The 24,911-nt window shown below is 48.6% G+C and overlaps 1 protein-coding gene and 1 long non-coding RNA gene across 3 annotated transcripts in view; one reads left to right on the top strand and one right to left on the bottom strand.

The window, feature by feature from the left end:
* Positions 1-24,911, top strand: part of ASTN2 (astrotactin 2) — a 628,164-nt gene that overhangs the window by 249,438 nt on the left and 353,815 nt on the right. The window contains exon 7 of one of the 2 annotated variants that reach the window (XM_038374351.2): positions 1,411-1,578. The exons of the other annotated variant lie outside the window; for it this stretch is intronic. Coding sequence (XP_038230279.1) covers positions 1,411-1,578 — 168 coding nt within the window. The remainder of the gene's footprint in view (positions 1-1,410; positions 1,579-24,911) is intronic. 2 annotated transcript variants of the gene reach the window in all.
* LOC122456859 lies at positions 17,005-17,352 on the bottom strand. The gene is made up of 2 exons (XR_006275978.1): positions 17,319-17,352; positions 17,005-17,184 (listed from the first exon to the last, which is right to left on the bottom strand). It is a non-coding gene; the product is annotated as an uncharacterized LOC122456859 (long non-coding RNA).

Raw genomic sequence — 24,911 nt, 5'->3', positions numbered from 1 at the left:
CATATTCCCACAAGCCGGGGGTGGGGGTGTGGAGGAGAATTCATTTCACAAATAAAGAAACATCAGATTTCTTAGGAAAAGGGTTTTGGCAGGAATTTACTTCTCAGTCACTGACCTCTGGCGGAAGGGAGTTTCAGGAGAGAGAAGACTGCTCAGATGGGGAAGTGAGAAAAACAAGGTGGGTGAGGGAACATTTTTTATTGGACCAACTTCTGATGGTGAAAGAGACGAGTTTTTGAACTCCACAGAGCTCTTCTTCAGGGGAAGTGGCATATGGGGCAGGTTCATGCCTCTTGAGCCAAGAGCAACCTGGTGGTGTGTTCTGCTGCTACTGTCTATGAATGTATATGGCCCTCATTTCCCTAGAATCTGTGGATCTCAGAAACACCACCCTATGAGATGGGGAAGTATTCACCCCCTTTTAACAGATCAGGAGCTGGGGAACAAATTAATCCATTTGTCCAGGGGCAGGAAGTCTGGCAGAGCCAGGTGGTGAATCCAGGTTTTCTGAGTCCTGGGCTGATGTCATGTAAGCTGGACCCCTCTTCCTCTTCAGGGCGAATTCATACAGATGTGAGCTGAACGGCAGGTTCACATTTGGGGGCGGGGGGCTCTCAGTACTCCTCTGTGCTCTGCTGTGGCTGTCAGGCTGTTCATTGAGCTCCTGATGCTGCTTTTGGGCCATGGACCAGCCTGGGTTCTGGTGGTGGAAAGCAGCTCTGGGGGTGCACTGAGCTATGAGAGGGCACAGGATTGGGCTGATGCGTTGCAATTAAGCCCCAGCACCCTGTTTGTAGACCTGAGCAATAATCCTCCACCCTGAGCTCCCGCATCGCCTTGATAAAATGAATGTACTGACATTGGGACAGATAGTTCCTTCCAGCAAGCGGGACGGAGGGAGAAAAACAGGGGTGGAAAGGGCTAAATAACCAACGGAAGAGGGGAGTGACATCTACTGCTCCTTCCATTCCTTAGACCCCAGAAGCCCCTTGGTGTGAATATTCCTGCATTAGGGCTCTGTGTGATTTGGGGAGTGGCTGAGGATCAAGAAGACGGAGCAAAGGAGCAATTGTCCATTCCTGGCAGGAATAGTTCTGGAAAACCAGGGGACGGTAACTTTAGAGTGTCACAGAGGAGGCTGCTCAGCACAATTGCATCTGATGCACTACACATGAGATTGGCAAGAGTTTGCTTTCTGCAAATAGCAAAACTGGGCCAAGAAGGAAGTGGGAAGAGCAACTGCGTGGTCATATGATGATGCTCTACCCACACTCTGTGCAAACCATTTGGGATCTTGTCTGATGTGTCTGTTTTCTTCTCCTCTCACCCTCTCCAGCTATGCCGAAGTGCTTGGAGTCCTGATTACACCTAACTAACAAACTGTCCCTTTCCCTGTTTTCCCACTGACAGGAAGCAGTTTTGTTGTGAGCGAGGGAAGCTACCTGGACATCTCTGACTGGTTAAACCCAGCCAAGCTCTCCCTTTACTATCAGATTAACGCCACCTCCCCCTGGGTGAGAGATCTCTGTGGGCAGAGGACCACTGATGCCTGTGAGCAGCTGTGTGATCCAGAGACTGGTAAGTGGAAAGCGGCAGGCAAGAGATTTGGGGAAGCGTTGGAGGTGTCTGTCTTGGTATTAAGAGTATCTGTGCTGGTGGGGTTGCAGTCCTTCATAACCTACGAACGACTGATCTACAAATCCTTCAGCATTGGACTGCTAGTTACTGTCCCTTCCACAAGGATGCAATTTAGCTATGATCTCTCATGCAGCTCTCCAGCACTCAATTAGAAAGGAGGGTTCTGTCTTTTCTACCCTAGAAACGCTCTGTCTTTTTATTATGATTTGTATTGTGGTAGTTCCTTGAGCCGCTGTCATAGACCAGGACCCCACTGTGCTAGACATTGATCGGCTCTCCAGCGTGACAGTGGGCAGGAAGGGAGTTACTCTGCTGCTGAGAGTTGTTCGTCATCTAAATAGCCTTCCCTTAAACGGTCTAGACATGGCATCTGGATCACAGTCTTGTTGGAGGTGCTGCAGAAACTGCAAGCCCGTGCAATTGTGTTCAGTGCCCTAATGCCTCTCAGCGCAGCTGTGAGAAACTTGTCCCCAGAGCCTGTAATTAGCGAGGAATTGAAAAGAAACCAGCTGTACAACCAGCAAATAAAGGAAAGGAATTAAAAAGAAAACTTGTCAGCAAATAAACTCATGGCTCTGGCCAACTGAAAGCTCCTTATCAGGTCACTTTCCATTGACACGTCCTTCGCTGCCAGCACTGATAATGAGGGAGCAGGGCGCTCTGCAAGGGAAGATGGCTCTGTGGCTGTGATTGGTTTTCTGATGAGGGTCCTTGGTGCCCTCTGCAGGGTTTGGGGAGAGTTACCATTTCCCGGTGCCTCTCCCTGGAATGCTTGGCTGGCTGGAGGGAAGTGGCCTCGGCGCTGATAAAACTCCCTGCGTGCAGCTGAATCGAAAAAGTATGCAAATGACCTTGCCTCCCAGAAGAGAAATGGGATAACCCTTGGGTCATCGAAGGAGAAGCATCAGATCTTCTCCTCCTTCCACCTCCCTCTTGTGCAGCCAGTGCCAGGGAGAGCCACAAATCCCCAGCAGCAGGGTGGGATTGTGTTTTCAGGTTTCTGCTGGCTAGATTTGAAGAGGGGCAGTTTGTGGCTGTGAAAGCCTTTCTGAGATGCCATCAGGCCCTGGAATGCGCTTCCCCCATGGCAGCCTGCGAGGAAGAAAGGGGGTTCATTTTCAACTCTTTCAGCATTTAAGGCTGTGAAAGCTTTCTCTATGTTCTCTGTCCGAGTTCCAGCTGAGACCCTCCCCCCTGAGAAACCAGACTCTCTCCCTGCCTGAGCAGGGTTGTTTCTGGCTGACGTCAAGGCTGGTGCAATTTCATAAAATCATAAATATCAGGGTTGGAAGGGACCTCAGGAGGTCATCTAGTCCAATCCCCTGCTCAAAACCAGGGCCAATTTTTGCCCCTGATCCCTAAATGGCCCCCTCAGGGATTGAAATCAAAACCTGGGTTTAGCAGGCCAATGCTCAAACCACTGATCTATCTCTTCCCCATTTCTGTCCTTTCCATCTTTTTGCAATGACCACAATGGGAGGCAGTGGCACCAGATACATCAGTGGGAGAGTGACTGTATGAGGATAAAAGAAAAGGAGTACTTGTGGCATCTTAGAGACTAACAAATTTATTAGAGCATAAGCTTTCGTGAGCTACAGCTCACAATGAAGTGAGCTGTAGCTCACGAAAGCTTATGCTCTAATAAATTTGTTAGTCTCTAAGGTGCCACAAGTACTCCTTTTCTTTTTGCGAATACAGACTAACACGGCTGCTACTCTGAAACCTGTATGAGGATAGTGCTAATCTGTTCCACAGCTTCATGAGGGCTGAATTTTAGGTGGGGGCTCCAGACCTTGTCTTAGCTGCTCATTCATTAACGAAGGACACTTCTCAGTGCACTGCTGTGGCTGTTAGACTGTTCATAGCAGGGCACTGGAGCAGCCCAATTCTGGGTGTGGAAGAGGAGCTCTGTCAACTGACTGAACTGGGAGTGGGGGATAGAGTTGGGTTCAAGCTAAATTTATTTTGCTCTGATTTTCTTTGCTCCCATCTCAGGAAGTTGCCACCCCACACAGGTCAGGAGCTGTTGTGACTGTGGAATACAAACACCATCTGGGATCCGGAAGATGCTTTGTCCCGGTCCAGATAATGGGAGAAAGGCGTCCCAAAAGCAAGTGGGGGGGGGGGAGACTTGCAGTTATAAAACATCAGACACTTGAGAGTCATTTAAGGCTGGGTTGTGTTCTCAAGAGTGGGTCAAATATCTGTGTTCAGGATACAGGAGGAGGAGACGTGTTTTATTCCCTTCTAAGTGTTTCTCTTTCTCAGGGCTTGTCTACAAAGGGAAATTAACCAGCACGGCGATAGCAGGATAATATTTTCATTATAGCTATGCAGGTCAATTTCCCTGTGTAGACAAACCCTCAGTATCACCTAGACTTCCAGGAAAAAGTGAAGAACCAGCCCAGCAAGGAGGGCTGATATGTACATAGAAGCTTTTCCTCCAAATATCTCAAAGCCCTTTGTAAACTATATAGAGAGATCATTCCAGCTGTCAGAGAAGCACTGTCGCCTCTGGGGCAGGAGGCAGCCCACTGTAACTACACCACAATTCAGAGAAGCAAGTAAAGAATTTTTCATCCGTCTGAAACTGCGGGGAGAACGTATGGAGGCAAAATGCAATTACCCAGTCAGAACAAGCCTGGCAGCTCTGCTTGCAAGCCCCATGCTGTCTGGTTTAATTGTCTCGCAGTCTCTGCGGTGCGGGGCAGATTGCTGCTGGCCACATCTGTACAACGGCAGAAGCTCAGGCTTCTCTGGCTTGTGAGAGCAGCTGGTTCCTCTTGCCGGCTCCCCACGGCCCCTCATGCCGTGCTTTAGCAGAGGATGACAGAACTCAGCCAGAGGGAATGGAGCAAGGCTTGCTCTGCGCCTTTGACGTGCTGTAGTCCACCTTCGCTGGCTGCCTCTGCCCTTTTGCCAAGAACGTTCCTCAGCACATCCCTCAAAAAGAGCATCCGCCCCTTACTGAGTGCAGTAGAAATCCGTGGGAAGATGGGCTGATTGGGCCCCTTTCTGATCCAAGTGTCGGCCCTCCTGGACCCTGCTGTATCACTGATCTGGCTGAGAAATAAATCAGTTAGAAGTCCCTGGCAGGGGCTTGCTGGCCGTGAGTGACAGAAAGAGGATGAGCTCAGCCCTCACCCGTAATGTCTAGTCCAACCACAGGGAGCTCATGAAGGCCCAGGAACAGCTAGATCAGGAAGGGCGAGAAAGCAGATCTGGCACACAAGGTGTCTGAGTACAGGGACCTGCCATGAAGAAGTGTTCTATTCTTAAGCCTGTCCTGCTGCTCTTGACTCACCCGACTATGCCTGCATATTGCAGCACATATGTTCGCTCTCTCCGAGGTCTTGGAAAGGGTTGGTTGCAAGCACTGCATCATGTAGGCCCAGGGAGGTGAGTCAAAGAGCAGCATTGATCTCAACCTGGATATTCTTAACCTTAAGCTTAAAATCAAGGAAGGAGAGATCAAGGGCAGAAATTACAAAGCTGATCCCATCTTCCCTCTAGACCAGTTGATAAACAGGGATAGAGTGTTGCTGTTGGGAAGACATTGGCCGCAATTTTAAAACAGGATTAATGATTTTGGCAGCCTAACTCTGAGGACTATGAAAAGTGACCCGTTTCTCAGAAAGTTCTGAACGGTCTCCCTTTGAAAACCTGAAGAGTTGAGCAAGCCCCCCCGAAAGTGAGACAGTCAGAATCTCTAGGCACCGGTGACAATCGTGGCCAGTATGTTTGGGACATGGCTACTTGGCAAGAAAGTTCTGTGCTAGGGAAATGTTACGGGAGGGGTGGGTGGGAGAAGAACATGTTCACAGGTCAAGTTTATTTTCTTTTTTTAAGTGGCATTTTATCATCTTGAGGGAGAAAATCCTGGGGTCCTGCTGTATCCGATTTCAGCCCTTTCAGGTGAGGGGTTTTATAAACTTGTTGGATCCCGAGTGATGGTTTGCTAGAGGCCTCCCCCTATCCAGGCTGGATAGAGGATTGGTGGGAGGAGAGGTCCTATGGCAAGTGATGGCTGAGGTCTAGAATGGGGAAGGAGAATGACCCATGTAGTATGAGGGAGCCCCCCTTCTCGTGACAGCCCCTTGGCCTTGCATAGCATTTCTGCTCTGAAGGTCTCAAAGTGCTTCACAGGCATTAGTTAAGCCTCTTTCCTGCAAGGCAGCTTGGCATTGTTATCCCAGTTTTACAGATAGGTAAACTGAGGCAGTGAGGGGGGCGTGGGTTTGGCTCAAGGAGCTAGAGTGAATCATTGACAAAGCCGGGACTGGAATCCAGAACTCCTGCTGTAACCATCCAATGAAGCCTGGGTCTGGGATAGAAGGGTAGAGCTCTGTTGTCAATCCATGGTGTGTCAGCCATAGGTGTGTCAGCCATAGGCAGGGATAGGACTCAGGCCCTTCTGCTCCAGAAGCACCGGCCTCTTCCATATGAGCTTAAGGGGATGTCCTTTAGCTGTAGCAGTACGAGTGGCCTGTGACACATGTGAATAAGTGCATGCAGTCCATGCTGCGAAGGGCAGCAGTGCATTGACATATTAGCCTTTGCATTTCAAGTTCCTAATAGTTCTTTGGACAGGGACTATCTTTTCCATGTTCAGACAGCACCCGGCATGATGGGGACCTGGGCCACGACTACAGTACAAATAACACAAATTAGTCTCCTACTCCCAAGCGTCAGGGTGCCCTAGGTTTTATGGGTGATGTGATTGCTACCATCAAGCTAACTTTTGGAGTGGGTGTGAGGGGGTTGACATCTCATTTTAGGGCTAATGCCATGTGATACAGCTGCCGTGGGGACCCTGGTAGGAATCCCTGTTTTTCAAAGGGATTAAGTTTAGAGTCCTTCCTTCACCATCCCCAGATCCCTGGATACTGTGTAGCTGTGAAATGCTGGCTGGCTTTTTGTCTGCCTGTAACACACCAACCTTGGTTAGGTTGATTCAGGCCCCCTTTTCTGCAAGCCAGTGCTGTCCATCCTTCCATGAAATTTACATGAGTGAGAGCTGCTGCTCTGTTGGCACGGCTGGCTACAAAGATTACCAACAAGAAGGGGCAATTCATGCCGTGCTTGGGACTGGATTGCTGCCCTTTGCAAACTGAGGATAAGGAGGGATTGTGCTGTGCTGTGAGTTGGAGCTCAGTCTGCCAGCTGTGTGTCTCAAAGCTTTGTGAGCGCATGACAAAGCCGCTGCTTGTACCACACACTATGATGCAGTCTCATAAAATCAGTGAGGGGCTGCCTTTTCACTAGCCTCCCTTGTCAGCACCGGTTACATTTATGAGGGCATCTATTTTTTTTTCCCTTCTCTGTGGCATATGCAAATACTGATTTGTGTACACAACTACCTGCTTTGTATGCATGCAACTAATTCACTCTCACATGTTGTGGGCACATCTTAGGAGGCCTGCTGGAAAACTGGTCCAGTTGGGCCAAATGCTGAAATGTTCAAAGTTCGTGCTGGCACTTAGCAGTGCAATGAGATAAATAAGATGGAAAACTACCTTAATTAATAGGGGCACATGATTTTTTGCCCTCACAAATCAGACATCTAAATTATATCATCTGTAGAGCTGATTGCCTCAACAAAACGATGAGCATAATTGATTGAAGATAAAAAAAAAAGTAGAGGTGTTGAGACTCCTTTTAAAAATTGGCAATGACATTGGTTTCCAGTGTCTTCCAGATGGTTTCTTTTGCCATTGTAGATTATATTACCATCTCCAACAAAAAAGGGACTTGCCAGGAGGAGGTTCAGAAAAGACATTTTTAAACGTATCTCATTTAACAAACAAACACACACCCCTTTAGAGAATTTAGAGGTTGCATGGTTGAGCATGTAAGTTGGGAAATGCCCCCTCCCTTTGTGTATATTAAAACCGCCCTTTTATCCCAAGTAATGCAATTTAATATCATGCAGCTTTTCTGCAGTATCTAGTAAAGTTTGTTTATTCTTGTATCCATTTGCTATTTTCATTTTCATAATGGTCCAGCGTCTTTGTTGACTTAGACTTGTATATGATGAGGTCCCTTCTCTCTAAGATCTGTATTTTAATAACTTGGTCAGCAGCCATGTAATATCTGATTTCTTTTCATCCATCCATCCATCAGCACAGCTTGCTTTATGTGCAATTCAGAGCATGAGGCAATTAACTCCCATGCGGAGTTAGCTTCAAGCTTAAATGATATAATCAAAATGCATGCACGTAAAGGGGCAGAGTTAAGGTTATCTGTGCTGCCTTTGCTTTCTCATTTTCTACCATTTGCAGGTTTGACCGTGCAACTGTTAATGTTGTCGTAATGGAATTTTTGAGTTGGTGTAAAGAAAAAAGGATTCCATAACATGAAGCTATTTTTGCGCAGGCCCCTCTAAGCCAAACTACTTGATAAATATGATGAGATCTGCAGGAGGTCACCTTTCAGCTGTGAATCTTTAAGAGCAGTGCAGCTTTAATCCTGGATGATAAAAAGTGCCTGAGACAGGACTCTGGCAGAACCCTACCTCATTTGGTGTGTGCCTTCACAGCAGAATATAGGTTGGATGCAATGAGGCTTAAGCGCCTCCTTAAAGTTAAGCACATGCTTAAGTGCTTTGATGAATCAGGACCATGAAAGGTGGAGCTCAATGGGATGTAACTGGCAAATCAATGCCAGATTTCACAACACTCAAAGGTGCTTCTGCTCAGTGAGCGTGCTTTCCCTGCCAAATTTCACCCCTCTACCCCAGCTGTTTAAAGAATTATAGCACAAAAAAAAAAGTCTATTGATGAAGGTGGTTTTCATTTTTTTTTTTCATTTTAAATAGCTAAACTGTGTGTGTGTGTTTATTTATTCATTAAATCGCTATTGGGAAGAGACCAGGCCTGGAAAACATCAACCCAGAAAGTTAGAAATGACTGGTAACCAGTAGCTGGAATGGAAACGATGAAGCAACCTTTTCTGCAGCTATCACTGCCACTGCAGTTATTCGTGAATGCAGTTCACAGTCTCTAGCTGGTGCTTGCTTGGCCAGGAGCTCTCTGAAGACTGCACTCTTATCCAGGAACAGCTTTCCATTGAAGTCAGCATTTCATAATTTATTAGGATCTCTTTCTTTGTATTTAATGTTCTGTGAATCTCCTCACCTGGCAGGGGGAGCTGTGAGATCTTGCCACACTGTCCCATGGCGGCCTAGTTAATTATTTGGCAGGGGGTTTGAGACTCTGCTCATCAGCACAGCTAATAAGTTCTCTGGCAGCTGGCAAGCCTGGCAAGAAAGCTTGTGGACATTCATGTTTTGGTCTCATCTCCCAGGGGCTTTGCCTTCAGAGCATTGCACAGCATTCTCCATCAGCGCTGTTCATCCGGAGAGGTTGTTGGTGAATGTGAGGTGCTGGGGTCTGGCAATTTTGTCACTATGTCACCTAGATCTGCTCTGAGCAGGGTTAGGGGACACAGTGATTGAAACTCCTCCAGCAGCTTATCTATCCTGCTGCTTCTGCCATTATAGAGCTGGACCAGTGAGGGTTATGAAAAAAAGGCCAATGTGGAGACAGCCATTAGGTGGCCTAATGTCACAGAGCAGGGGTTCCCATCCTTTCCCGTACTGGGGTCCCCCACCCATTGAGCAATACGAAAAGGCAGGTTGTTTCATACCTCCGTCAAGATCTCTTCTGAAGCTCATGACCCCTAGGCTGGGAGCCCATACTGTAGAGCAGTGGTTCCCAAACTGGGGTTTGCAGAACGTTACAGGAGGTTCGCCAGAAAAAATTTCATTAATGGCCGCCAGAGGACACCGGGCATTGGAGGCAGCAGGTGGGACACGATTGCAGGGCAGACAGCCCGAGCTCCAGGGAAAGCGGGGCAGGGCAGTTTGGGTTGGCAGCCCGAGCTCTGTCCCCATCAGTGGGGGAGCTGGCAGCCCAAACCCCAGCGCTCCACCTGGGGCTGGCAGCCCGAGCCCCAGGGAGAGCAGGGCCGGGCAGTTGGGGCTGGCAGTCTGAGCCCCGGCAGTCAGCGGGACCTGCAGCCGGAGCTCAATGGAGCTCAGTTGACCGGGGGGGTCAGCGGGACCCGCAGCCCGAGCTCAGTGGAGCTCAGTTGACCGGGATGGTCAACCGGGTCCAGCAGCAGGAGCCCCACGGAGTGTGGAGCCCGCAGCCCAGACCCTGGTGTGGGGCCAGTAGCCTGAGCCCTATGGTGGGCAGGGCAGCAGTTGAAATGCCAGGTGCGCAGGTGGCAGCTCGGACACCTGTCCTTGTTGGACAGGGGAAGTTGGCATCAAGGGCAGAGTGAGCAGGTGCCACGCTGTACATGGGGGGGGGTGGACCAAGCTAATTTAAAGGAGGAAGTCCCTGGAAATGTTCATTTTTAGGAGGCGGTTCGCGCGACTTGACATTTTAGTGAAAGGGGTTCGCGGGTTGTTAAAGTTTGGAACCACTGCTGTAGAGAGAAGGAACAGAGGAAGGTGGGGAATTGTCCCCCTTACCGCCTCCAGGGTTGGTTACTAAAGGAACTAGAGTCAGACAGCCTTATGCTGTGATCTTGGTAAGAAGGGTTGCCGGTTTGGGTTGAAAATATTCCTGGAGGTTTCATCATATGACATAATATTTCATTAGAGATTAATCTTTGATTCCTGGAGGCTCTAGGACAATCCTGAATGGTTGGCAACCCTACTTAAGTGACTAGCCCATGCCGCTGCGGCTACATTGCTGTTGTTAGCAAGTTAACTCCGTGCTCGCTTGGGTGTAGCTACATGGGCTGTCCCGATTGCAGAATAGACACTCCCTGAGAGTTGCAGCACTCTAGCTAGCCTAGCTCAAGTGACCATGTTGTGAAACAGCATGAGGCTACGCAGTGTGATTGGGTTTGCAGTTGATGCATGGGCTGCTGTATCCCCCGGCATTACTAGCTCCAGCATCTGCAGCTCTGGAGCCTTGGACACCATCAGCCCTGTCTAGCCAACTCAAGCTTAAAGCATCCCTTAACTTGAGCGAGAGATATTTGTGTGAGGGCAGGAGTCAGGTTAGAGGCAACACTCAAATTCCAGATCGAGCTCTGCAGTGATGACAAGCCCTTAGTAGGGTCAGTGCAGTGCTTGGATGGGAGATCCAGTAAGAAATCACAGATGCTATAGGAAATGGTGCCGGAGATATTGTAGGTGGTGCTTTTCTCAGTTCCCTTAAATTGCATCAGGGGTGCTGTGCTGGTGGAGGGTGTTGTCTTTCCAACGTGTTATAGACGCCAAAATTCTGATTATATGGCAGGTTACAGATTCCATGGCAGTTTTGTCAGACCATGGCTGCTAACCCCAGTGCCTAGTTTTGATCATCAGAATTGGTCTGGTTAAATCCCCCTTGTGGTTTCCGTTGGATAGGACATTTTTCTTCCTTCCCAGACCTCAACTCTTCTGTAACATTGCTATGTGCTGTTAAACAGCTGCCTTATTCTACCCCAAGGGTGGCTGCTTTTCAGTGATGGGTGAAGCGTTTACTCCTTGTCTAGTTTCTGTGTTAATTTTGTGTGTGAAGAAGGCATTTTCGTCCAGTGTCTTGGCTTTTAACAGCATTGGCAGCAATCCTGCTCTCCAAGGCCAGTTTGTGGGTAACTCCTGCACCCTAAGTGTAGCTTCCTTGGCAGATGGGGAAGAGACATGACCCTGTCTCTCTCACCACCAGCCAGAAGAATTTGCAAGCCGCACAGGGGACCCTATGATGAATCATCCAAATGGATGTAGTCCGGGCATGTTCCCTGTGCCTGCTTGGGGGCAATGAGGACAATTGCACCATACATCCCAAAGTTCCCCCCGGTGTCTGAGTAGGCTATTGCAGCTCCAACACCGCCCATCATGGAGGGCTGTGCCCAAAAGCCACAGCTGGGCTCTTACATAAATTGTCTTTACAGAGCATCTTTCACGGCCCTCAGAACATTGCATGCCACGACAAGCTGTGTATGTGGAAGGAGGCCTTCTGTGTACAATAATGCATCCACCTCAGCAGTGGGACACGGCAGCGCCGTTGGCTGACGGTACTGTGACAGAAAGTGAAGAATACTGTATCTGACTGAAATCGCATGGGGCAGGGAGGCTTGTGCGGGCAGCACCCAGACTGGATACTAGCCAGTGTGTGACCGGTGTTAATGCTCAGCTTGGACTGCAGGTCCCCCGGTTGGAGAGCGTGGGGCAGGGGGGAGATCGGTGTCTGCATACATTGAGCCCCCCAAGCCTGTTTCTGTTAGTGAGGCTCCCTGTATATAATAAAATGTGGGGGAGGACAGACAGAGGGGCCTGCGGGGCTAAATCCTGAGCGTCCAATGACAGAGCGGAGCGATGGGCTTTGGCTCACCCATTTGGCAGTTGCTCAGGATGTTGGATTAAGAACTTGTTTCTCTGATGTTCTGCCTGCCGCTCAGAAAGCTTCAGGGCTGATGGCAAAATTGCCATGGATTTTGATGGCCATTGAGCACTGGTTGGGGACATGGGTTCTGGTCCTGGCTCTGGCATTGGCCTGCTGGATGACCTTAGGCAAGTCATTGTCCCTCTCTGTGCCTCAGTTTCCCCATCTGCAAAATGGGGATAAATGCTATTGATCTGCTTTGTAAAGTGCTTTGAGAGCTACTGGTAAAACGTGTCATGTAAGGGCTAGATTATGATGCTGGTCAGGGCACACCCAAACCCATTTGGTGGTGAAGCTGGGTCTGTCATGTGTCTGGGGCAAGGAGCAGTGTGGGCTGGGGCTGCAAGAGTGTGATGGAGGTATTCCTGGTGCTGTGCCCCCTGTCCAGGCCATGCCTCGCTGGCAGTCACTCCTGCTGTTGTCACTGATGCTGCCCACAGAATGGCCTTAACTTGTATAAAAATTCCTCTTGGCGAGCATGGAGCTGGCTGCTGGCGTTCAGCTGGGACCTGTCCCCTCTGCAAGCGGCATTTCTAAATGGAGAGGAGGGCATCCCAGCCTGCTCCCCTGCTCCATTTCCTTTCCCTGGAAGCAGATGGGGATTGCAGTGTGCCATTGATCTTCAATCCTGCCTGTGCTCTGGCCTCACCCAGGGAGTGATTGTGCCAGGGGATGCCTGTCCTGGCAGGTTTCAGAGTAGCAGCCGTGTTAGTCTCACTCTAGCTTTGGAGAAAGGCCCTTTCCATAGGTGTGGGGTGGGTCAGAGATTTCTGTTGCGGAGAAAGACCCCCAGGCTCCCATAGCCAAGTCGGCCCTATTCCTCTGCATTGTTAGCACCATGCACATAGCCAGCAAAGGGGAGAGGTGAGCCGCCCCTGCGTGTACCCAAGATCTCCTCCGCATGCTGCAACAAAGAGCCTTATCCGAGCGTGATTGGAACTGCAGTGATCCGTTCAATGCGAGCCCAGAAAGCGGTGCCACTCTCCATCCGGATCCTATTGCTGTTTCTAAAGGCAGCTCACCCAGAAAAGAAGGTCATTGTGCCCGCCTTTGTGCAGGCAATGTAGCGAACACTGGGGGCAGTCAGCCATGCTCTGTCTGGGAAATAGGGGCACTGAAAGGGTACTTCTGTGAGCTGAATAATGCTCGACCTTGGGCCACCAATTACAGCTGGGGCTTTCTCTCTTGGGGCACTCCCCCTCCCCCTTGTTCTGCAGGAGAGGCAGGCAGCCATGGGGAAGCAAGCGACACTGTTACGGGGTGGCTGTGCTGAAGATTCCCCCCTGCCGTGGAGTTGCCTGCGGATGACACGTAGGAATTGGGTCCTGTCTCCTCTTGGCCCTGCCTGTGGCGGGGGAAATGCAGCTGCACCTGCTGTGTTGGAGCTGGCATCAGATGGGAATTGAGAACTGCGGGGAAATGGCCTATGTTAGTTTCAGGAATGCTTTCCTGCTGGCTCATTGGCTGTGGAAAGTGCTTTCCCAGGGCAGATGCTTTCTCCCGTTTTGTCCATCCATGCGTGTTAAAGCCCTTTCTTTTTGGATGTCCTCCCATGCCCAATCTGGAGCTGACTGACAGAGCCAGGGACAGGCTGCAGAAGTAAGGGGTGGAAGCTTTGCCTCAAGCTGCCACAAGGGCATTGGCTGGAATAAACACCCCTGGAGAGAGAGGGAGTGTATGTGAATGCACATTTATAATAACAAGCCATGCAGGGGGAGGGAGGGGCTCCTGTTTCTTGGCATAGAGGGGGAAATTGGGACGAGATCTTGGAAAGGAGCCACGGGTCAGCAAGCAAGGTGGCACACCTCAGCTGCAGTGCTGTGTCCAGGTGTGAGCACCACACTTTGCAAAAGATGTAAATAAACTGGAGAAAGCTTAGCGGAAAGCAACAAAAATAAGACGTTTGGAAAAGCAGGCCTGTGAGGAACGGTGGAAAGAACTGAGTGTGCTTAGTCTGGAGAGGAGACGGCTGAAGGGGGCCTGATAAGTCTTCAGATATGTAAAAGGTTGTTGTAAGGAGGTCAGTGATCAATTGCTCTCCGTGTCCACTGAAGGTAGGACAAGAAGTACTGGGCTTAAACTGCAGCCAGGGAGATTCATGTTAGAGATGAGAGAAAACTTTCTCGCTGTCAGGGTAGTTAAGTACGGAGCAGGCTGCGGAATCTCTGTCACTGGAGATTTTTAACAGGTTAGGCAAACACCTGCCAGAGATGGTTTGATATGTTGTGTCCTGCCTCAGCAAAGGTGGAATATATTGGATAGCCTCGCAAGGGCCCTTCCAGCCTTACATTGCTATAATTCGGTGATATGTGTGACTCAGAATCTTCCCCAGGACCCCAACTTGCATGGAGAAACTTAGGTGCTGTCTTCGTTAGACAAACTTTCACTAATGTCACCACATCACTGTAGTTCCACCCGTGCAGGACCCCTAGGATGGAGACACTGCACCTGCTGAAAAAGGGGCTTACCGTAGAGTACGTTGCCTCAGTGCCAGCCCGACCTGACACTGGTGCCGCATGTCTACGCTGGGGGAGGTGTTCCAGTGTGACTCCACCTCTGTGGTTACAATGCGGCTGGTTTCTCCAGTGTAAAAAAGCCTTTAGAGCATGTCTACACAACAGGTGCAGCTGCAGCTCTGCGGCTGTAGCACCATTGTTTGGGTGCTTCCTGCATCGAGGAATGGGTGTGTCCACCCTGTAGTTAATCCACTTCCCCAAGCAGAGGTAGCAAGGATGACAGAAGAATTCTTCAATCGACCTAGCCGTGTCCTCACCAGGGGTTAGGTCAGCTTAACTTTGGTGCCCAGGGTGTGAATTTTTCACATTCCATGGCAGCATAGATAAGTCCATCTAAATTTTAAGTGTAGACCAAGGCTAAGAATAGGAGATATCAGCAAAGAGTTGCCCAGCTATGATGCTCAAATACCGGAAGTGCAAAACACCGAGTGACATTGCTTTGTCCCCAGATTTGAAATGATGAGTGGAGAGAAGAAAATGACTGGGAAAGAAGATAGATTTGTGGAGTCTTCTGTCTGGGTGTGTCTGGGGATTCAAGGTATCCCTAAAGCATCATCACAGCAGATCAGCTGCTCGCCCTAACCAGGGCTAACAGGATTACTCTGCTGCACTGGCGGGAGGAGGAAGAATTTTCAGAGTGAGGATTCTTGACAGGCTGCTGCTCGGCAGCCTCTCCTGGGAAGGCTACTTTGGGAAGAGAGATGAACTGGAAGACCTTTAACAGGGCATGAAACCGAATAGTATATTTTGGGGAGAAGAGTTGCTGGATTTTAGGGGATGGGGTAAAATAATTTTGCAACTTTAAATGTACAAAAGAGACACCCCTCCCCCTCAAAAAAAAATCCCAGGTCTCGTTGATTTAGAGGCTGGGGCCTGGGATATTTTTATTTCTGCATGTGTGTAACTTTTGATACAACATGTGGGGGTTACTGTCCTTTGCCCTGAGAGTGTGCTTTGTAATGGATGCATTTACTTTTCGGGTATCATCACAGGGTGCTCTGCCTCTTTAGGGGCCAGCACCCTGTTGAGAACCAGTTGGGACCTGGTAGTTTGCAAGTGGTCACATGACTACCAGAGGAGCCCCCGATTCCTATAAAAGCGGAAAGAGCTCAGTTGAGGGCAGAGTTGCAGCAAGCAGGTTGGTTTCTCTTGCAGGTGTGTAGCCAGGGGATGGACCCTGTCATAAATATAAAGGGAAGGGTAAACACCTTTAAAATCCCTCCTGGCCAGAGGAAAAACCCTTTCACCTGTAAAGGGTTAAGAAGCTAGGATAACCTTGCTGGCACCTGACCACAATGACCAATGAGGAGACAAGATACTTTCAAAAGCTGGGGGGAGGGAGAAACAAAGCCTCTCTCTCTGTCTGTGTAATGCCTTTGCTGGGGATAGAACAGGAATGGAGTCTTAGAACGTAGTAAGTAATCTAGCTTGAGATGCGTTAGATTCTGTTTTCTTTAAATGGCTGAGAAAATAAGCTGTGCTGGAGGGAATGGATATTCCTGTTTTTGTGTCTTTTTGTAATTTAAGGTTTTGCCTAGAGGGATTCTCAATGTTTTCAATCTAATTACCCTGTAAGGTATTGACCATCCTGATTTTACAGAGGTAATTCTTTTTACTTTTTCTTCTATTAAAATTCTTCTTTTAAGAAACTGAATGCTTTTTCATTGTTCTTAAGATCCAAGGGTTTGGGTCTGTGGTCACCTATGCAAATTGGTGAGGATTTTTATCAAACCTTCCCCAGAAAGGGGTGGAGAGGAATGTTTGGGAGGATTTTGGGGGGAAAGATGGTTCCAAATGGACTCTTTCCTAATAATAATAATACCAGTTAGATGTTTGGTGGTGGCAGTGAAAGTCCAAGGGCAAAAGGTAAAATAGTTTGTACCTTGGGGAAGTTTTAACCTAAGCTGGTAAAAGTAAGCTTAGGAGGTTTTGATGCAGGTCCCCACATCTGTACCCTAGAGTTCAAAGTGGGGAAGGAACCTTGACATGGTGGCAGAGCGGTGGGATTAACTTGAAATCATTTTGAGATCAATTTGAGATTTTTTTAAACCAGAAGCACAGATTCGAAAAGGAAATATTTATTTTTCCTTTGCGCTGCTGAAAAACAGGTTTTTGGCTGAAAGCAGTTAGAGGTTTTTTTCTTCTGCTTTGGGGCCAGAGCAGAGACAAAAGGGAATTGTCTTTTGTGAGCGGGAGTTTTCTCTACCTAAAAGGCAGGGTAGTTAACCTCCAGCAGGGAAATTCACAAGTCTTCACAGATCTGAAGTTGTTTTTTTTTTTACCTAAGAGCAACTAGAGGGGGTTTCTGCCTATTTGCCTGGAGACAAAGGAGTTAGGGGTTTTTTGTTTTTTTGTTTTGTTTTGTTTTTTAGGATTTTTCTGTAGGCTGACAATCACTATCAGAGAATATAGGTATCATATTACAGCACAGCAAAATTTTACAAGCCAAGGTTTTTTTTTTTTTGTTTGTTTGTTTTATTTCTAACTCTCGGGTGTAAAGTTAGTTAAAAACAGAGAGGCAAAGATGAAAGAAACCAAGACACAAGATAAATTGAAGTTAGCCAGACTGGAGGCAGCAAAAGAGGCAGAAAAAGCCCGAGAAGCTGCCCACAGGAGAGAAATGGAGGCAGAAGAAAACCAAGAGGCTGCCCCCAGGGGAGCTATGGAGGTAGAAAAGAACCAAGAGGCTGCCCACAGGAGAGCTATGGAGGCAGAACAAAACCAAGAGGCTGCCCACAGGAGAGCTATGGAGGTAGAAAAGAACCAAGAGGCTGTCCACAGGAGAGCTAAAGAGGCAAAACAAAACCAAGAGGCTGCCCACAGGGGAGCTATGGAGACAAGGTCCAAAGAACTGGAGGAGAAGGAAAAAGAGAGGAAGCATGTGGAGGAGGAGAAGGAAAAAGAGAGGAAGCATGCACTGGAGATGGAGAAGGCAAAGGCTCAGCAGAATATACCAACAAATCCTGCAATCCTTCTCCAGGTACCACTTCCCATCCCAGAAAGTTCCCCACCTACAAGGCAGGCGATGATATGGAGGCCTTCTTAGAAAACTTTGAAAGGGCCTGCCTTGGGTACAGCATCTCTACAGACCAATACATGGTAGAGCTGAGGCCGCAGCTCAGTGGACCCTTAGCTGAGATGGCGGCTGAAATGCCTAAGGAACGTATGAACCAGTATGAACTGTTTAAAACCAAGGCAAGAGTCAGAATGGGGCTAACACCCGAGCATTCCCGTCAGCGGTTCAGAGCTCTAAGGTGGAAACCAGATGTGTCATTTGCCCGACATGCCTACCACATTGTGAAATGTTGGGATGCCTGGATATCAGGAGCAAGTGTTAAATCTCCAGAAGATTTGCCCTTCCTAATGCAAATGGAGCAGTTCTTAGAGGGTGTTCCTGAGGAAATAGAAAGATACATCCTAGATGGGAAGCCCAAAACTGTAATCGAGGCGGCGGAGATTGGAGCTAAATGGGTGGAGGTGGCAGAAAAGAAAAAAAAAACTGGTCACAGTTGGAGCAGATACCAGAAGGGACAACCTCAGACCACACCCTACTACAGGGGGCAGCCCAAGGCTCCACCTACCCCCCAAGGAACCCTCCAGCCACCTTATCGTTCTGCCACACTGTTCTCCAGCAACCCCCCTCGCCCCAGTGACCTGTCAGCTGGCCGATGTTTTAAATGTAACGAGCTGGGGCATGTAAAGACCAACTGCCCCAAGAACCCCAACAGATTACAGTTCATTGCACCAGAATCACCCCAGAGGTCCTCAGGCCCAGATACCTTCCATATACACTCAGTTTCCCTCCGCTCCGAGGGTAGGTGGGAAGAAGGTCACCACAAGGAGGGACACTGGAGCACAAGTGTCGGCTATCCATGCTTCCTTAGTGGACCCCAATTTAATCAATCCAGAGATCCAAGTGATGATTCAACCCTTCAAGTCAAACTCTTTCAATTTGCCTACAGTCAAGTTGCGTGTCCAGTACAAGGGCTGGTCAGGAACGTGGACTTTTGCAATCTATGATGATTATCCCATCCCCATGCTGTTGTGGGAAGACTTGGCCAATCATGTGAAGTGAGCCAAGAGGGTGGGAATGGTCACCCGCAGCCAGGCTAAACAAGCCGTCACGCCTAGCTCTGTTCCGGAAACTTCTACCAGGACCCGGTCAGAGGTGATGGACCCAGACACCAGGCCAATGTCTGCAATAGCAGTCGTGGATCCAGTCCCAGAGACCCAGACAGAGCCAGAACCGGAACCAGCGGAACAACCAGCACCAGACCCATTGCCAGCACTGAATCCAGCACTTGCAGCCCCAACACCAGAGTGCCCCACCAAACCTGAACCGGCAGCAGCCGATAACCCTACACAAGAGGCTCAGCCGGAGCCTGAACCTCAACATAGTGCACCAGCAGAGAGCGGTTCACAGTCAACAGAAACAGCCCCATTCCCTACATTGCTTCCAAAGGGACCAAGCATAGGTCCACAATCCAATGAGGAACTGATGCCTACAGCATTAAGGGAACAGTTCCAGACCGAACAGGAAGTAGATGAAAGCCTCCAGAGAGCTTGGACGGCGGCTCGGAACAACCCACTGCCTCTCAGCTCTTCTAATCAATCCAGGTTTGTTGTAGAAAGAGAACTTGTATACAAGGAAACTCTTTCTGGTGGACACCAGGAAGACTGGCATCCTCGGAGACAGTTGGTAGTTCCAACTAAGTACCGGGTCAAGCTCTTGAGCTTAGCCCACGATCATCCTAGTGGCCATGCTGGGGTGAACAGGACCAAAGACCGTTTGGGGAGGTCATTCCACTGGGAGGGAATAGGTAGAAACATCCTTACCCATGTCCGGTCTTGTGAGGTATGCCAAAAAGTGGGAAAACCCCAAGACCAGGTCAAAGCCCCTCTCCAGCCACTCCCCATCATTGAAGTTCCATTTCAGCGAGTAGCTGTGGATATTCTGGGTCCTTTTCTGAAAAAGACACCCAGAGGAAAGCAGTACATACTGACTTTCATGGATTTTGCCACCCGATGGCTGGAAGCAGTAGCTCTATGCAACACCAGGACTAAAAGTGTGTGCCAGGCACTAGCAGACATTTTTGCCAGGGTAGGCTGGCCCTCCGACATCCTCACAGATGCAGGAACTATGGAAAGCCTTTGGGAAGCTCATGGGGTAAATCACTTGGTTGCCACTCCTTACCACCATCAAACAAATGGCATGGTGGAGAAGTTTAATGGAACTTTGGGGGCCATGATATGTAAATTCGTAAATGAGTACTCCAGTGATTGGGACCTAGCGTTTCAGCAGTTGCTCTTTGCTACTGAGTTGTACCACATCCTAGTTTAGGGTTTTCACCATTTGAACTTGTATATGGCAGCGAGGTTAAGGGGCTGTTACAGTTGGTGAAGCAGCAATGGGAGGGATTTACACCTTCTCCAGGAACTAACATTCTGGACTTTGTAACCAACCTACAAAACACCCTCTGAACCTCTCTAACCTTTGCTAAAGAAAACCTACAGGATGCTCAAAAAGAGCAAAAAGCCTGGTATGATAAACATGCCAGAGAGCGTTCCTTCAAAGTAGGGGACCAGGTCATGGTCTTAAAGGCACTCCAGGCCCATAAAATGGAAGCATAGTGGGAAGGGCCATTCATGGTCCAAGAGCGCCTGGGAGCTGTTAATTGTCTCATAGCATTCCCCACCTCCAACCGAAAGCCTAAGGTATACCATATTAATTCTCTAAATCCCTTTTCTTCCAGAGAATTAAAGGTTTGTCAGTTTACAGCCTAGGGAGGAGATGATGCTGAGTGGCCTGAAGGTGTCTACTACGAAGGGAAAAGTGCTGGTGGCGTGGAAGAGGTGAACCTTTCCATGACTCTTGGGTGTATGCAGTGACAGCAGTTCCAGGAGCTGTGCACTAGCTATGCGCTGACGTTCTCAGCCACCCCAGGACTGACTGAAGGGGCATACCACTCCATTGACACAGGTAATGCTCACCCAATTAAAGTGCAACCTTACTGGGTGTCTCCTCAAGCTAAAACTGCTATAGAACGGGAGTTCCTGGATATGTTACACATGGGTGTAATCCGCCCCTCTGGCAGTGCATGGGCATCTCCATTGGTTCTAGTTCCCAAAGCAGATGGGGAGATACGTTTTTGCGTGGACTACCGTAAGCTAAATGCTGTAACTCGCGCCAACAACTATCCAATGCCACGCACAGATGAACTATTAGAGAAACGGGGACGGACCCAGTTCATCTCTACCTAGGACTTAACCAAGGGGTACTGGCAGGTAACCAGATGAATCCACCAAGGAAAGGTCAGCCTTCGCCACCCATGTTGGGCTGTATGAATTTAATGTACTCCCTTTTGGGCTGCAGAATGCACCTGCCACCTTCCAAAGACTTGTAGATGGTCTCCTAGCAGGATTAGGAGAATATTCAGTCGCCTACCTTGACGATGTGGCCATATTTTCGGATTCCTGGACAGAACAGTTGGAACATCTACAAAAAGTCTTTGAGTGCATAAGGGAGGCAGGACTAACTGTTAAGGCTAAGAAGTGTCAAATAGGCCTAAACAGAGTGACTTACTTTGGACGCCAGGTGGGTCAAGGAACTATCAACCATCTACAGGCCAAAGTGGATGCTATCCAAAAGTGGCCTGTCCCAAAATCAAAGAAACAGGTTCAATCTTTCTGAGGCTTGGCCGGTTATTACAGATGATTTGTACTGCAATACTGCCAAATCACCGCCCCACTGACAGACCTAATCAAAAAGAAACATCCAAATGCCGTTCAGTGGACCGAAGAGTGTCAGAAGGCCTTTAACCAGCTTAAAGCGACACTCTTGTCTGATTCTGTACTAAGGGCCCCAGACTTTGACAAACCGTTCCTAGTAACCACAGATGCGTCCAAGCGTGGTGTCGGAGTAGTTTTAATGCAGGAAGGACCTGATCAAGAATTCTACCCTGTAGTGTTTCTCAGTAAGAAGCTGTCTGAGAGGGAAAGCAACTGGTCAGTCACTGAAAAAGAATGTTACACCATTGTCTACGCTCTGGAAAAGCTATGCCCATATGTTTGGGGACTGCGTTTCCACCTGCAAACTGACCATGCTGCTCTACAGTGGCTTCATACCGCCACGGGAAATAACAAAAAACATATTCGGTGGAGTTTAGCTCTCCAAGATTTTGATTTCGATATCCAACACATCTCAGGAGCTTCTAACAAAGTGGCTGATGCACTCTCCCGTGAAAGTTTCCCAGAATCAACTGGTTAAAATCATCCTTGAGATGTGGAAAATATTGTTAGTCTTTATATACTTGGTAGTATATTTAGAGGTGCATGTGTCTTATTAACTCTGTTTTTTCCTAGAGCTCCAGGAAGAAATCCCAGCTAGCGTTTCACCCTATCTGTGATTTGGGGGGGGAGGTGTGTGTGTCATAAATATAAAGGGAAGGGTAAACACCTTTAAAATCCCTCCTGGCCAGAGGAAAAACCCTTTCACCTGTAAAGGGTTAAGAAGCTAGGATAACCTCGCTGGCACCTGACCACAATGACCAGTGAGGAGACAAGATACTTTCAAAAGCTGGGGGGAGGGAAAAACAAAGCCTCTCTCTTTGTCTGTGTGATGCTTTTGCTGGGGACAGAACAGGAATGGAGTCTTAGAACTTAGTAAGTAATCTAGCTAGAGATGCATTAGATTCTGTTTTCTTTAAATGGCTGAGAAAATAAGCTGTGCTGGAGGGAATGGATATTCCTGTTTTTGTGTCTTTTTGTAACTTAAGGTTTTGCCTAGAGGGATTCTCTATGTTATCAATCTAATTACCCTGTAAGGTAACCATCCTGATTTTACAGAGGTGATTCTTTTTACTTTTTCTTCTATTAAAATTCTTCTTTTAAGAAACTGAATGCTTTTTCATTGTTCTTAAGATCCAAGGGTTTGGGTCTGTGGTCAACTATGCAAATTGGTGAGGATTTTTATCAAACCTTCCCCAGAAAGGGGGGGGGTAACATTTGGGAGGATTTTGGGGGGGAAAGACATTTCCAAACAGACTCTTTCCTAATAATAATAATACCGGTTAGATGTTTGGTGGTGGCAGTGAAAGTCCAAGGGCAAAAGGTAAAATAGTTTGTACCTTGGGGAAGTTTTAACCTAAGCTGGTAAAAGTAAGCTTAGGAGGTTTTGATGCAGGTCCCCACATCTGTACCCTAGAGTTCAGAGTGGGGAAGGAACCTTGACAGGCCCCCAGACAGATGGCCTCAGGGAGGACTGGGGAAGAGCTGTCAGCAGTAGACAGGCTCAGGGGAAGGAACAGGCTTGATGTGGAGTTTGTGCTACCAGTTTTATTTGGAAATAAAGCTTGAAGCACTGAGAGCAAAGGCCTGAACGGACTCTGGCTGGGGCATGAACCCACCGTGGGCTGGGGAGATGGGTCAGCAGCCGACATGCTCTTCCTTGTCAATTCTAAAATCTCTCCTGCCAGTAAAGAAAAAAGAGACTTTTTGGCACTAAAAGAGAAGGACACCATCTCCTGTTACTGCTTCTCTCCACTCCCAGGGACTCACCTGTTCCTGACAAGATGTCACTTTTCTCCTTGCTCCCTCGCGCAGAGCCACTGTCCTCTTCCACCTTTCCAGCACTGCCAGCCTCAGGGAGAGCTGCAATGCCCCCAGCTTCCCTAAATAGCCAATAGAGGTCATTGCCACAGCTGCACAAAGTGGCCCAGAGCTGTAGGCTCCATCCCTGCAGCACACTCCCTGTCAGAGGTGTCCAGGGGCTCGAGGCTCTGCTTGGATCTCCATCCCCTCTGGGAGAGTGGCTCATTATTACCCTGCTGCGCTGGCTCCTTTTTGCATAGATGCACTTTCATGTGAGCCATCGGAAGCCTCCTGAGCCAACCTTCCATGGAAATTAAAAGCACAGAAGGCAGAGGGAGGTCACAGGTGTGTCTCTCTAGTCTTCTCAGGCCTGCTGGCTGAGGCAAAAGGGCATCTCCTCAAGCTGAAGTCAGCAGAGAAACTTCAGTGTGACCTGGAATTGGTCACTGACATGCAGCACGAGACTGTCGAGGGTAGAGTTTGCTGAAGTTGTGGAATGGGCACGGGCACTGCAGTCTGGGCTCAGAAAAATGGGTTTCAAGGATTCTCAATGCACCCATCACTGTATCTAGGCCCCATTGATAGCCCAGCCAGTTTGAGAGGCAGTGTGATCCAGGGGAGAAGACATCAGACTGCGACTCAGGCCTGGGTTCTACTCCTCTCCTTGCCGTTGACCTGGTATGTGTCTGTGGATAAGTCACGTCTCTCTGTGCCTCTGTTTCCCCTCCTACCCTCTGTTCCTCTTGACTGTTTAGATTGTAAACTCATCAGGTTGGGACTGTCTTACTGTGTGTGAACCATGCTTAGCACAAAGGGGCCTTTATCTCCGATGGGGTCTCTAGGCACTATAACAACGGGCTGTGTATCCCCCACTCTAGAGCCAGTGTTAATTCCCTGCAGGGGAGGACAGCCAGGGGAAGGGAGAGCATACCTTCTTGTCAACTGTTTGAAATGGGCCTCCTGATTATCACTACAGAAGTTTATTTTTTCTCCTGCTGATAATATCCCAACTTAATTAATTGGTCTCGTTACTGTTGGTATGGCAACACCCATGTTTTCATGTTATCTGTGTATATATATCTTCCTACTATATTTTCCACTGCATGGCTCCGATGAAGTGGGTTTTAGCCCATGAAAGTTTATGCCCAAATAAAATTTAGTCTCTAAGCGTGCCACAAGTACTCCTTGTTTTTTTTTTGTTTTTTTTTTTGCTGATACAGACTAACACAGCTACCTCTCTGAAACCTGTGTTTGTCCTTGTTAATGATGTTTGACCCTGTACTGAAAGGTAAGCTAGCTGGAAACTACAGTGCTCCCCCATTCCTCTCTTCTGGTGTCATTGGGAGTCAGAGATGTGGAGCCCTGATGTGTTGGCTGAGACTAACAGCTCACTTCTGGTTGCATGTTATTCGTGCTCCATCTCTCCAGTCGTGGAGCTGCATTGCAAGGGAAAGTTCCTCACATACCTGCTGCTAGTGATTCCATAACCAGTGCTTGGCAAGCCAGGAAAGTGCTTTGCCACGTCGGCCCCATGCAGGAGTTGCTCCGGTCCGGGAGAAGAGTGAATCAGGCATGGGCTTGCTCCGGTCTCTTGGTCCGCCCTCTTTCTCTATATCCCAGTTACTCAGGCCAAGGAATCTCTGACATCAGTTAGTGGCTCAGATTAGAGGCTCTGAGAATTTAGCCCATCGGACCTGTGCCTCTTAGCTGCTGAGTTTCTGCCCTGTGGTTGCATTGTCAACTGGGAAGGAGGATAGAACATGTGGAATACCAGGCCGATCCT

The sequence above is a fragment of the Dermochelys coriacea genome, chromosome 16 (genome assembly GCF_009764565.3).
Source record: "Dermochelys coriacea isolate rDerCor1 chromosome 16, rDerCor1.pri.v4, whole genome shotgun sequence".
Lineage (NCBI taxonomy): Eukaryota > Metazoa > Chordata > Testudines > Dermochelyidae > Dermochelys > Dermochelys coriacea.
This window is presented reverse-complemented; position numbering and strand designations above follow the sequence as displayed.